General features: G+C 46.7%; 1 protein-coding gene across 3 annotated transcripts; it reads right to left on the bottom strand.

Annotated features, from left to right (window-relative positions):
• Positions 1-721: 721 nt before the first annotated feature.
• LOC119174433 (monocarboxylate transporter 12) lies at positions 722-11,039 on the bottom strand. Of its 3 annotated transcripts, none has more exons than XM_075885514.1 (5): positions 10,911-11,039; positions 7,314-7,538; positions 4,554-4,697; positions 2,695-3,666; positions 722-1,146 (listed from the first exon to the last, which is right to left on the bottom strand). In XM_075885514.1, the coding sequence occupies exons 2-5, from the start codon at positions 7,534-7,536 to the stop codon at positions 998-1,000; spliced, it is 1,488 nt and encodes a 495-aa protein (XP_075741629.1). In that variant the 5' UTR covers positions 7,537-7,538; positions 10,911-11,039; the 3' UTR covers positions 722-997. The 3 variants fall into 3 exon arrangements, with proteins under 3 accessions (XP_075741629.1, XP_075741627.1, XP_075741628.1); XM_075885512.1 differs by lacking the exon at positions 10,911-11,039 and adding an exon at positions 10,589-10,641; XM_075885513.1 differs by lacking the exon at positions 10,911-11,039 and adding an exon at positions 7,745-8,113.
• Positions 11,040-12,307: the final 1,268 nt, after the last annotated feature.

Raw genomic sequence — 12,307 nt, 5'->3', positions numbered from 1 at the left:
AGCACGTAAAGGTATCTTGTTCGGTGAGGGGTGGTGGGTGCAGGCAGGGGTGGAGAACGGTCCCTATCCTTCGCAGGAGACGACCTAACCCTTAACTTTTGCACTTCTTTGCGCAAGGTTCTGATCCCAACAATAACACGTTCACTTAGTGAACATGCTTCTCCATGCACGCTTGGTCCGGCTTGACTTCAGAGTAAGTTGTTAGAATTACGTCATTAGAATCTCTGTTCTGGCTCCCGTCTTTACAACGGATTCTCAGATCTAGAGAAACGTATCAAGTCATTGAACCAAGTTCCATATGCAAATCAGTTCATAAGTAAGTCACCCGATTAAAGAAGAGTAACATGCTTTAATACCTAAACTATATATTACCTCGCGGCATCATCTACATATATCTATAAATTATTGGCCCCTTATTATTTGTGATATAAATAAGGTAAATAGTCCGTCTGAAGCACCTTATCACAGGTACGTGCATGCTTTAGTCCACAAAGCGTCATATTTTAGCATGTTACTTTGCTTTGATCTGGCGACCACTTATGAACCAACTTGTATTTGGAAATTGATGCAATGGCCTGGTAAAGATGGGAGCGATCAAATGTATACAGATAAGATAGATAGATAGATAGATAGATAGATAGATAGATAGATAGATAGATAGATAGAGAGAGAGAGAGAGAGAATAAGGCAGTGTGTGGAATAAAGGTTGCCCGATTAGGAATTAGGTGTCTCAGACGGGCTGTGTTCTTTATTTACGTCACAAATCAAGGTGCAAAGAATCTATAAAATATGTAGATGATGCCACAATCAAGATACAAAATGGTTGTAGTATTTAAGCATGTTGCTCTACTGTCATCTTGCGACTAACTTATGGGCCGAGTTGTACTTCGAAATCGGTGCAACGTCCTGGTACGTAAAACCTTGAGCCATACGCACGTGATTCCAAGCTACCGAAACTGCAGCTGATCGTCGAAGGACCAACAGTTACACTTTTGTTTCAGAGCCTAGTGGCCGTATGTGTTCTCCTTTCGGTGGTGCGCCTTCTCAAGATAACCCTCACTAACCAAACGAATACTAGTGCAGCATTTAAGACAGCCACAACGTGGAAAATGCCGTTGTATGACCCCTGGCCATCTCGGTAGTAACCTGAAAAGATAGAAAAGAAACATGTTTCATATAGAACTCCAATAACACACAATGTCGGAAATGAAAGGGAAAACAGTATATCTATAAGTGGAAATTGTCCATGAGAAGTTCTAGCGCTATAGAGCTGACGCTAAGTGACGATGTCGATCACATATTTCAAACGATAATGGCTTAGATAAAGAGCAATAATTTGGTTCTTTTGTGGACCCTCTAAGATAGCAACTAGCCTAGAAAATATTGGTGCGCTATTGGTTGATCTTTATTATTTCTAGGACAGCACTATTGTTTGACACTTAGACGAGCGCTAAACGAGCACCTGTATTTGTAGTGGTCGTTATCTTGTCTTTATCTATGCTATTAGCAATTTCTCAATGTAAACATGCTTATTGACCATGCGACACAGTTGTGCTCGGCTCGAGTGGTCTACAAACACATTTTATAAAGCATACGCATGGACTTCGGAAAGGGCGATGCCTTACCTGCGTCTACCGTACCGTTATTTCCCGCCCGTGATACAGTATAGTGTCGCGACAAATAACTGCGAATATGTTTTGTAAGCCCAAACTTCCCCATCAACGAAGTGTGATGCCGACTTCTGAAGACTGAAACTTGTTGCCAAACATTTCTTGCTCTAAATGGGGAACATTTCAGACCGAGGCTGTGCAGCGTTCGCGAATATTTGAATGAACTACTTGCAGCAAATATCACGTCCAGCGCGCTCACGTGAATTTCAGACTTCCAGCGCACACCTTACGTGTCCTCTACTTTTAACAGTGTGCGAATTAACCACGAACACGCAGTAGTTTTAAAAGTGGCAACCGTTAATTAGCGGCTGTACATGTACAATAGTACCGCTCGCATCATACAAATATTACAGGTACAAGTAGCTATCTCATCATACGTAGAAAACCTTCAATAATTAGTGCATTGGCCTTACGCAGCAATCATACATTACGCACTTTTAGGGGGCTTCATTTAGTTCAGCGTGCTTGTATGGGCGATTTCCTCAGTAGGATGCCCCGCGTTGGCCTAACCAGTGCACCCTCTGATAGTATACACCACTCTTAAAGAGAGAAAAAGGGAGAAAGGAGACAAGCGAGGGAAAAAGAAGCTTCACTGGAAAGGAAGCTTCGCGTTTGTTATTCTATATTAGAGTTGAGGGAGAAGAAAAATGCATACGGAAAGAAGAGATGCCTACTTTTTTGTCTTTTCTAACGACTGTCCCAACTAATCTCATTATCCCCACGTAAATTACGTTGAAACATGCCCTTGCCTTTACTATCCTTATCGTATTTTACAACGGTCTTTTGGGCCGTTTACGTTTGGTCATTTGCTGTGATGTGTAAAACATGCACAATTTATGAGAAATTACTTATTCTGTACATATGAAGTCCCGGAACGAGCATATGATTGTGAGCCACGTCATATAGCGCACATTCTTCGGACTAATTTTCACCTCCGGAGGTTACGTAACCTGTATTCAAAGCACGCTTTCTAACCATTACGCCGCCAGTGGCGAAGAATCGTGAGTGCCAAGTAGTCACGCACCGAACAAGAAGGGCCTCGTTAAGTGTACGAATCCCTGGCAGAACACCAGTCCACCCATCAAGATGGGCAGTGACTCCACTCCAAAGTCTCTGGTGAGTGATGGCGCCTGCAGCGCGATGCGACTTCCGTTGCTGACTCCTATTAGAGCCGAACAGACCAGCATGAGCGGGAAGCTTCGAAGCCACACGAACAGTTCGAAGGCGCAGCCCTGAATCACGTAACCCAGAAGCATCACCACGTCGAGGCTCAGCAGTCCCGCGTCGATGACGGCGCCACTGGCGGGTCTCACGAGGAGGTCGCCGGCTGCGAAGGCGTTCATCAGAAGCACAGCACGTGCGGGCGCGACTCCTCTGTCGACGGCCATGTCGACGTGAAGGAGAAAAAACGTCGTTAGTCCGAACACCACTACACTGAAAGACGCAGCGTTGATGGCGAAGGCAACCGTAGCGAATGGCCTTAGTGCAGAAAAGTGGCCTTCGTTGTCCACTTCGCTGAAGTGTGTAGTCTTGGCGGATTCTGGGTGTATGTTGCACATGATCACGTGTTTTGTGCCATTTCGAACACTCCGAACTTCAGTAAGGCTGGTGTTTGATTGGCATCGTTCTGTACGACGTTTTTCCACCGCTGTCCCGCTTTCGTCGCGGAATGCGCTCGAATGCGAATTCCCGACTGCTGTTTTGTGCTTGGCGAGTTCAACGCCGTAGCCGGCGGAAGGTGCGTCTGGTCGATCCATCCAGGCGGGGCCTCGGAGGACGATGACTGCTGGACAGGCATTCAGTATGATTCCGCCCAGAAGAAGGAGCATGCCTCGCAGACCGTACGTGGAACGCAGCAGCTCGGTCAGTGGCGGAACGTAGACCAGGTTGAGGCCGCTCATCAGGAATATCATGCAGCAAGCGGTGGTTCTGCGCTTCTCAAAGTGTTGCGATACCAGCACGTTCACTGCGACATATACGCCAGACACCGCCGTGCCTATAGGAACGAAGAGAGATGAAAGAAATTACTACTGCAACGTCATTAATTGCAAACATCATGGCGAAGACAGCGTCTCGACAAATGTTAAGTCATGTTGTCACCAGTACTTAGTGATGGTTCTGTCAATTCATCCATTCATTCAACATGTATGTATGTATGTTAATTGATTGATTTATATGTGATGTTTAACGTCTCAAAACCTCCATATGATTATGAGAGACGCTGTAGTGGAGGGCTTCGGAAATTTCGACCACCTGGGGTTCTTTGACGAGCATTAAAATCTGAGCACACAGGCCTACAACATTTCCGCCTCCGTCGGAAATGCAGCCGCCGCAGCCGGGATTCAATCCCGTGACCTGCGGGTCAGCAGCCGACTACCTTAGCCACTAGACCACCACGGTGAGGCAGTATGTATGTATGTATGTATGTATGTATGTATGTATGTATGTATGTATGTATGTATGTATGTATGTATGTATGTATGTATGTATGTATGTATGTATGTATGTATGTATGTATGTATGTATGTATGTATGTATGTATGTATGTATGTATGTATGTATGTATGTATGTATGTATGTATGTATGTATGTATGTATGTATGTATGTATGTATGTATGTATGTATGTATGTATGTATGTATGTATGTATGTATGTATGTATGTATGTATGTATGTATGTATGTATCTCTAACGTCGGGAATACACTACAGGAATGCAGGCGGAGCTTTTCTTTTCTTATTTTTTCTCATCTTTCCTGCCCTATAACCATGCATTCATTGATGTTAAGCTTTAGCATTCAGTCCCCATTCCTATACACCTCAGTAGTGTTCTTTGGGGCATAATATAGTTAGCCTACTAGCTCGTATACGAGGTGTGGCTCACCATGAACGACGCCGAAGGCAACGACGAGGAAGAGGACGTCGTTAGCGAAGAAGCAGATGCAGGCGGAAGCGCTGGCGACCAGTGGGCAGACGAGCAGCACGGCCCGACACGAGAAACGCCTGCACAAGTATCCCATGATGGGGGCTGCGATGATATTAGAGAGAGAGATAGGTCAAAAAAAAAAAAGCACGCTGCTAATAAAAAAAAAAGAAAGAAGTGTTCCAGCTTCACTGACGTGAAACCTGGTGAGTGGCGAAGCATGAAGTGTACACCGGTGCTTCGCAAAACATTTTGCTGTATACTGTGCTTTCCTCTCCTTCGATCCCCTAACGCAACATCACTTAGTAATGTGAGCTTAGCAAAAGCCTTTAACGATCTCGAGTACTTCGTACTCAACTTTGGGAGAGCAGGGAGCCGTCCCTCTGTAGTCTTTACAAGACCTGCCTAAGATGCTAGAATAACAGATCACCGGGTGCGTTTAGAAAAAAGTGTTCAACGCTTTAAAGCATTTGGTACTCTACCATATAGGGGAGCATAGAGCCGTCCCGTGGTGTGTGTGTAGAAAAAGTGATGAACGATTTAGAGTACTTGGTACTCAGCTATGGGAGAGCAGTAAGCCGTCACTGCACAAGCGCTGGTCTTGCTTGCCTCTACCCGGTATAAAACCGAAGGACGTGGGCGAAGGTAACGTTTAGAAATAAGGGGTAACGATTTGGAGCACTCGGTACTCTACTATGGGAAAGCCTAAAGCCATCCCGTGGGCCTACAGACCCTCGATGACTTCCGGTTATGTGTTTAGAAAAAGTGGTTAACGATTTAGAGTACAGGGTACTCTACTGTGGTAGAGCTTAAAGCCGTCGCGGTGATGAACCTTCGCGTTATGGAGGCGAGAAGATATAAGGTGTTTAAGAAAAGTGGCTCACGATTTTGAGTACACTACTATGGGAGAATGTAGAGCCGTCCCGTCGCACTCCTGTTACGAATTTAGGTGGCGGGGGGGTTGGAAAAAGGGGGTAACGATTTAGAGCACAGGGTACTCTACTATGGGAGAACTTAAAGCCGTCCCAATGCAATCATGTTGCTCTAGACTGTTGCAGTGGCGGTGCTTAAATCTACAATTCTATAGTAGAAAAAAGTTCAAAAATTGTGTTTTGAATAAAAGATTTAACTGTAGACATGCACGTTTGCGTCTCTGGTATTAGATAAGAAACATGAGCGCTTTAGTAAGCTTTGTCGGGAATTCTGACATCACTTCTAAACTAGGCGATGTGTTTTATGTATACTCACGACGAACCTTTAGCCCATAATTTGCATAGCATGAATATATGGCGAGTAGTGGCATTTACTCGACTTTTGTTACGTGTAGCCGTTTATGATGGATGGTCGCGACACGACATGCCGGCAAGCAGAGACCTTGCGGTACTTCGCCCCTAATAAACACGTTTATTTATATGGTAGCTAAGAAAATGTGTCTTGTTCACGATGCCTTGATCTTGGGTTCTAGTTGCGTCCTAGGCCCTCCCGGCCAGTCTTAGCTGATTGTTGAGGTTTGAGCTGGTCAAGACTCTCTAGCCAGGTCAGTAGGCAGGATTTTTAGGGGCGAAAGTCCTTATAGTGGCACCCGTTCGTCCCTCGTAGTCGTTGTAGTGTGTAACAAGTGTAGCATTTCGACCTCCAAGGTGGTGCCGGCGAGAGATTTCTTTTGTGCGCTGTTGAATAATAAAAGATAGTGCTCAATGTACATGCCAATGGCTGCTAAGGGGGAATGAGAGACAGGAGCATTCGGCTTTTAGTTAACGCGCACGCTGCGATCCCCATTAGCAGCCATTGGCATGTACGATGAGCACTATCTGACAAGAAAGGGTTGCTACGTTATACTCGCTGGGTGTAACCTCTTTAGTTTTAGAAAGGTTTAGCGAGCGTTGAGCTGCAGTGCCATGAATACAATGAACTAGTATATACCATGAACTCGAGGTGGTTAAAGGTGGGAAGTAGATACGAAGCGCAAACCGCTAGAAAGTAAAAGCAGAATGGCATGATGAGCTGTTGGCCTTCGGCGATTGAGAAAAAGCGTTTTTTTCGCACGCCCAACGAGTTTAATGTGGCAACCTTTTAGGGTCAGATAGTGCTGAAAGTGCGTCCTCGGGTTACTAGTTTTCTTAAGTAAGCCTAGATTAAAAAAAAAAAACTCCTTTTTGTGAACGCCTCTGACTTGCGCTGTAATTCTACATGCTGCAGTGAATATACTGTCTCTCTTTCTCTCCCTTTAATTTTTACCTCCTCCCTATTTCTCATCATGATTGTCCCATTCCCTAATCCCCCTGTGTACCTTTATCATTTAATTTTGGCAAGTCACACTCCATTAAAATTTCGGGGGGCTAGTATAACTGGGCCCCTAGGACTCCACACCCCTTCTTCCTGTCTATCCTGGCCATGAACCTTCCCAACGCTCATGGATGCCATAAGGGTCGGGGGTCTTAGTGGCCATTTTCAGCAGGTGTCAGATCCCAGATGCTTTTCTTTACTAGGCTATAATCGGAAGTTAAAAGGAAACCAGAGGCCATTTAAGACAACGAACGTGCCCGGAAGCCACATTGCCGACTAGATGGCGTGTAACGGGATATATCGCCTTGCATCCTGAGCAATATTCGAAAACGCTTGCCAAGTGTGACGAGACCAGGGTGGTCATCATAAGCCACAGCCAGCGATCTGCGGATAGGTTCACAGATAACGCCAGGATTTACCACGAATCGCACCTACCTGCCAAGGCGAGGAGGCTGCCACTGACGACCGGTGGCCACGAAGCCTGCTGCCTGGTGACGCCGAAGGCTTCGATGATGCCGTAGAAGATGACTCCCGCCGCCTGCTGACCCATTAGGGCTCCGCAAAGAACCAAACTCAGGAACCCCGCCGTCACCCAGCTCCAGCGGGAGTCGACCCCGAACCTCGGGTCCCGCTTCAGGGACTCCACGCTCCTCGCCATGTCTGTGAGGCGAGACCCGCGTAATGCAGAGCCTATATGCGCCTAATTCCCGAGAGAAATCGCGTGTCCCACTCAGAGTATACTGCAATGAAAAGTCTGAATAGGGTACTACGCGAAATCAATATACGTTAAACAAAATTACTACAGCGACTTCTGTAAGGAAGCGTGCTAGCTGGAACGGACCACACGTTGAAGGGGTTGCCCATACCGCGAAAGACGCCGTTAGAGAGCTGACGGCTGGCGGGCCTCTCTTAATGCGGTCGACAGCGGCGGGGCACGTTTCTGTGTGCACGGAGGGCTTTACCTTGGCGTCACAGAAGTGGCGCCAGAATCTAGTTTATGCGTTTCACTCTCTCTGTTTCACAACGCAATCCTTGTCGGCGGCAAATACGCGAAACGCACCTCTCTCCTACTGCTGTTGTGCAAAGTCGTTGACTGCGACCTCTCGGCAGGCGGTCTCGCGAACCAAGACTGAGCCGAAGCTGCTTAAACAAATGCGGATGATAGAAAAAAGTGAAATACAACATTGGAATGTAAATCGAGGGGAAAGAAAAATCCTGCCTCTCTACGTGACCACCTGGGGCGCAATCTGACTATGTTACGTATACTCAAGCAATCTGTCGTTGCAAAACAATGGCAGCAACCGTTCTAATTTGCTTAGAAAGCAAAAAAAAATCCTTAGACTTTCGAAGGCGTACGTTCAGCTCATAACACTGTATTACCAGCCTCTGAGATAATTTTATGTGCAGTATTACGTCCCAAAACCACCACATGGTTAAGAGGGACGCCGTAGTGGAAGGCTGCAGAAATCTAGACCACCTGGTGTTCTTTAACGTGTGCTGATCTCGCACGTACAGTACGCGGGCTTCTTGCATTTCACCTCCATCGAAATGCGACCGCCGCAGCCGGGATCGAACCAACGACCTTCGCGTCAGCAGCCGAGCACCCTAGCCAATAATCCAACAAGGCAGATAACACTCAGAATAATGCAGAGAAGCGCAGTAAGGGGGTTCTAATACGAATTCATTTCAAATGCGAAAATGGGGCGCACTGCAGAACAGGGAAAGAAAAAGAGACCGACGCCGCATTTTTAGGTTTAATATGAATTAGTGTTTGAATGGCCAATTTATTTGTGAGAGTGTAGTTTATTTATTATTTATTGACATTTGGTTGTATATAGCTTTCGGATGGTAACGCACGTCTGGACTACATTGCGTGACTAGAACATTGAATACGATGTATTGCTTTCTTCCGAAGTGTAACATTCATGTGAGGAAGTAACGAATAGAATAAAAGAAAACAATTGCGCGTGACTTTGGGGCATTCACACTCAATTCTCGAAGTTGCCCCGCCGTGGGTGTCTAGTGCATGGCTAAGGTACTCGCCTGTTGACCCGTAGGTCGCGCGATCGAATCCCGGCTGTGGCGGCTGCATTTCCGATAGAGGCGGGAATGTTGTAGGCCCGTGTTCTCAGATTTCGGTGCACGTTAAAGAACCCCAGGTGGTCGAAATTTCCGGAGCCCTTCCCTACGGCGTCTCTCATAATTAATTCTCGAAGTTCGCTGCTCCTTGTAAACACAGGAACTGGAGGAGAGAGAAAGGTCACCGTTGCCGCAGACGTAACAGCATTTCAAGGGGATAGCGTAAATACTGTGCACCGTGCACTCAGTGACACGCAAACGCAAGCCCCCCAAACACGTGCCCACATGCGCGTGCCTTGGCCACCTCAAGGACTTTCCCGCCACTCAAAGCGAAGAACGATAAAGAATGAAAATAACGCCCCGCGTACCTGTGTCGCCCGTGTTAGCAGGTAATAAACGGGAAAGGGGATCTGATACATGACTGTTTACGCAGTTCTAAAGGGCGCTTGTATGGTAATAACGGAAGGGCGAATCGGCAAGGTCATCGCGGGTCTGTTATTATTGTTGGAAGGGTCGCCGATTGATTGATATGTGGGGTTTAACGTCCCAAAACTACCATATGATTATGAGAGACGCCGTAGTGGAGGGCTCCGGAAATTTCGACCACCTGAGGTTGTTTAACGTGCACCCAAATCTAAGCACACGGGCCTACAACGTTTCCGCCTCCATCGGAAATGCAGCCGCCGCTGCCGGGATTCGATCCCGTGACCTGCGGGTCAGCAGCCAAGTACTTTAGCCACTAGACCACCGCGGCGGGGCAGGTCGCCGAGGTTTGTAGTTCCTGTTAACAGCTTTAGATGTTAAATTCCTTGCACTGAGCTGCTGCGGAGTATGTAAATGTGCAGAAAGCTGCAGTTCGCTGCACATGATTAGCAAACAGCGCAAAAAAAAAAAAAAACCACAGGACACACAGAAAGTGAAGGCACACAGTGCTGATTCAACAATTTACTGTGAAAAGCAAATGCATCACGTTTCGATAGACCCACCGTGGTGGTCTAGTGGCTAAGGTACTCGGCTGCTGATCCGCAGGTCACGGGATCGAATCCCGGCGGCGGCGGCTGCATTTCCGATGGACGCGGAAATGCTGTAGGTCCGTGTGCTCAGATTTGGGTGCACGTTAAAGAAGCCCAGGTGGTCGAAATTTCTGGAGCCCTTCACTACGGCGTCTCTCATAATTATAAGGGGGTTTTCGTTCGTTAATCCCTACATATCAATGAACCAATCAATCAATCACATATCGATGCACAAGACAATCACTTGTATCTAATTCTACATTACTGAACATAGCGTAGATAAGCCACCAACAGCACGACTGTGACGAATTACGAAAATCGCTTCTGTAGATACTCCAGTCCACCGGGCAATAATGCGATTGACGAGGTTTTTGATATGTGGGGCTTAACGTCCCAAACCACAATGTGATGCATAGGCAAAACAACTGACGACCCTGATTGTCATGGCAAGATCAACTGGCCTACCATAACTGAGAAAACCGAAACGATCACTGAGATTTCAGGACTGCCTCAGTGCCCATCCTCGAAATCTCGACCTGCCTTCATCACGTGGCACAACAGACGTATTAGTTAAGGGCAACACCGTCGAGAAAATCAGCAGCGCTCCCGAGAACCAACCTGTAGCAAGAGGGGTCAGCAGAGCTGATGAGGCTTCTGGGACCTCCTCGTAAGAAGGTACAAGCGATGAATGAGCCCGGAAAGTTTACCCATTTTACGATCGCGTGATATCTCGAAATTCCTCAGTCGTATCACACTTGGAACGAAGAAGGTGTTCGTCACTGCCACCTGAGCAGTTGTTTATCGCGCAAGCGCCCGGTGATGGGGTGGGGGCTTCGATAAGAGGTCCCAAAGCGCAGATAATTGTGAAATAAAACTGAGGACGAGCGAATCTAGGCAGAAGAAAAGACGACCGCCGGCGTTTGGACAGTCGCTCGCTTACCTCCGAGGGCCAAAGGTGACAACCACAATGCGAGGTTTATTGACTACGGTCAACGAATGCCGGAGCCGCCAGCGCGACAGGCAAGTGGCACTTGACACATTTCCGCAGTTGACACTTTTACTCTGTTGTGCCGTCCACATCGCGTAGAAAGAACATCCAAGGGCGTGGAGTAAGGCGTATGAGAGCCCTTATCTATAGCAACAAGGTAACCGATAAGTGGCTCTCGACCGCCGTCGCTACAACAATGGCCTCATGGATGCAGGAAAAAAAAAAGTCCCCTGAATAAACGTTTCCGACAGAAACGGCCCCCCTGGCATGGCTGTCTAGGAAAAAAAAGTATCCAAGTGAAAATTAACTGAGAAACCAATAAACTAAAGTATTTATTCGACACTTTATATGAAATACTTATTCGACACTAACTAAAACGCATTCGAATCCATTACGTTTAGCACAACTCGCGACCCGGACTTGAACAAGCGGCTGTAATAGCAATGTCACACACCACGAAAGACAAGACTGAACTATGACTGAGTGTGCGCGCGTGTGCTGCATATTGTGCTGTGTTTATCTCTCTTCCCTCTCTACTCTCTATTTTTCATCTCCCTCATCCCCCTCCCATGCGCAGGGTAGCAAACCGGCTGCCTGTAGGCTGGTTAACCTCCCTGCCGTTCTTTTCCTTCTATTTTCGTTCCTTCCAGCGGACACCCAAGGCAGTACTTTTTTTGTCTTTACATATAACCACCCACGCACAGCTTTTTGCCTCCTTTATTCGATTTCATTATCTCCATTCCGAAAATAAATACCGTTCAGTCAACCACAGAGCAAGTATCGATTGAGCTCCCGAAAGCGTACACTTAGCTGCTGAGTGATGGTGTGAAGAAGCCGCTGCCTCCGGATGAAATGCATGGGCACTGAAAATGCCATTCACGTTATGTCTCTTTGAGGCATGTGCACAGCTAGATTCCATTTATATGAAATGCGCACTGTATGTGATATTACATTTGACATTACACTTACACAGATAAGTTGGGACAGTTGGCATGCCATTATGGTGCTTCGCCAATAATCTTTCAGTAAACTGCAATCTTCGCGCACATCTTTTTTTTTCTTTGGGAAACAAAGAATCATTTCAATTTGTACTTCCATAACGGAACCCCAGGTGGTCGAAATTTCCGGAGCCCTCCACTACGGCGTCTCTCATAATCATCTGGTGGTTTTGGGACGTTGAACCCCAGATATCTAGCACATATTTAACTTCCATAACGTTTTTTCTGCCTCTAACGAGCCACTGCACCGATTCTCTCGAAGTAATGACGACGTTCCAGATATTTTATTTTTACCTGGTATTATTTCGTTGCTCCTGAATTTGAAAACTAAGACTTCAACCGGTCCTGATC

This window comes from Rhipicephalus microplus, unplaced genomic scaffold, assembly GCF_043290135.1.
Source record: "Rhipicephalus microplus isolate Deutch F79 unplaced genomic scaffold, USDA_Rmic scaffold_177, whole genome shotgun sequence".
Classification (NCBI taxonomy): domain Eukaryota; kingdom Metazoa; phylum Arthropoda; class Arachnida; order Ixodida; family Ixodidae; genus Rhipicephalus; species Rhipicephalus microplus.
Note: the sequence above shows the minus strand (reverse complement) of the source record. Positions and strands in the feature narration are given on the sequence as shown.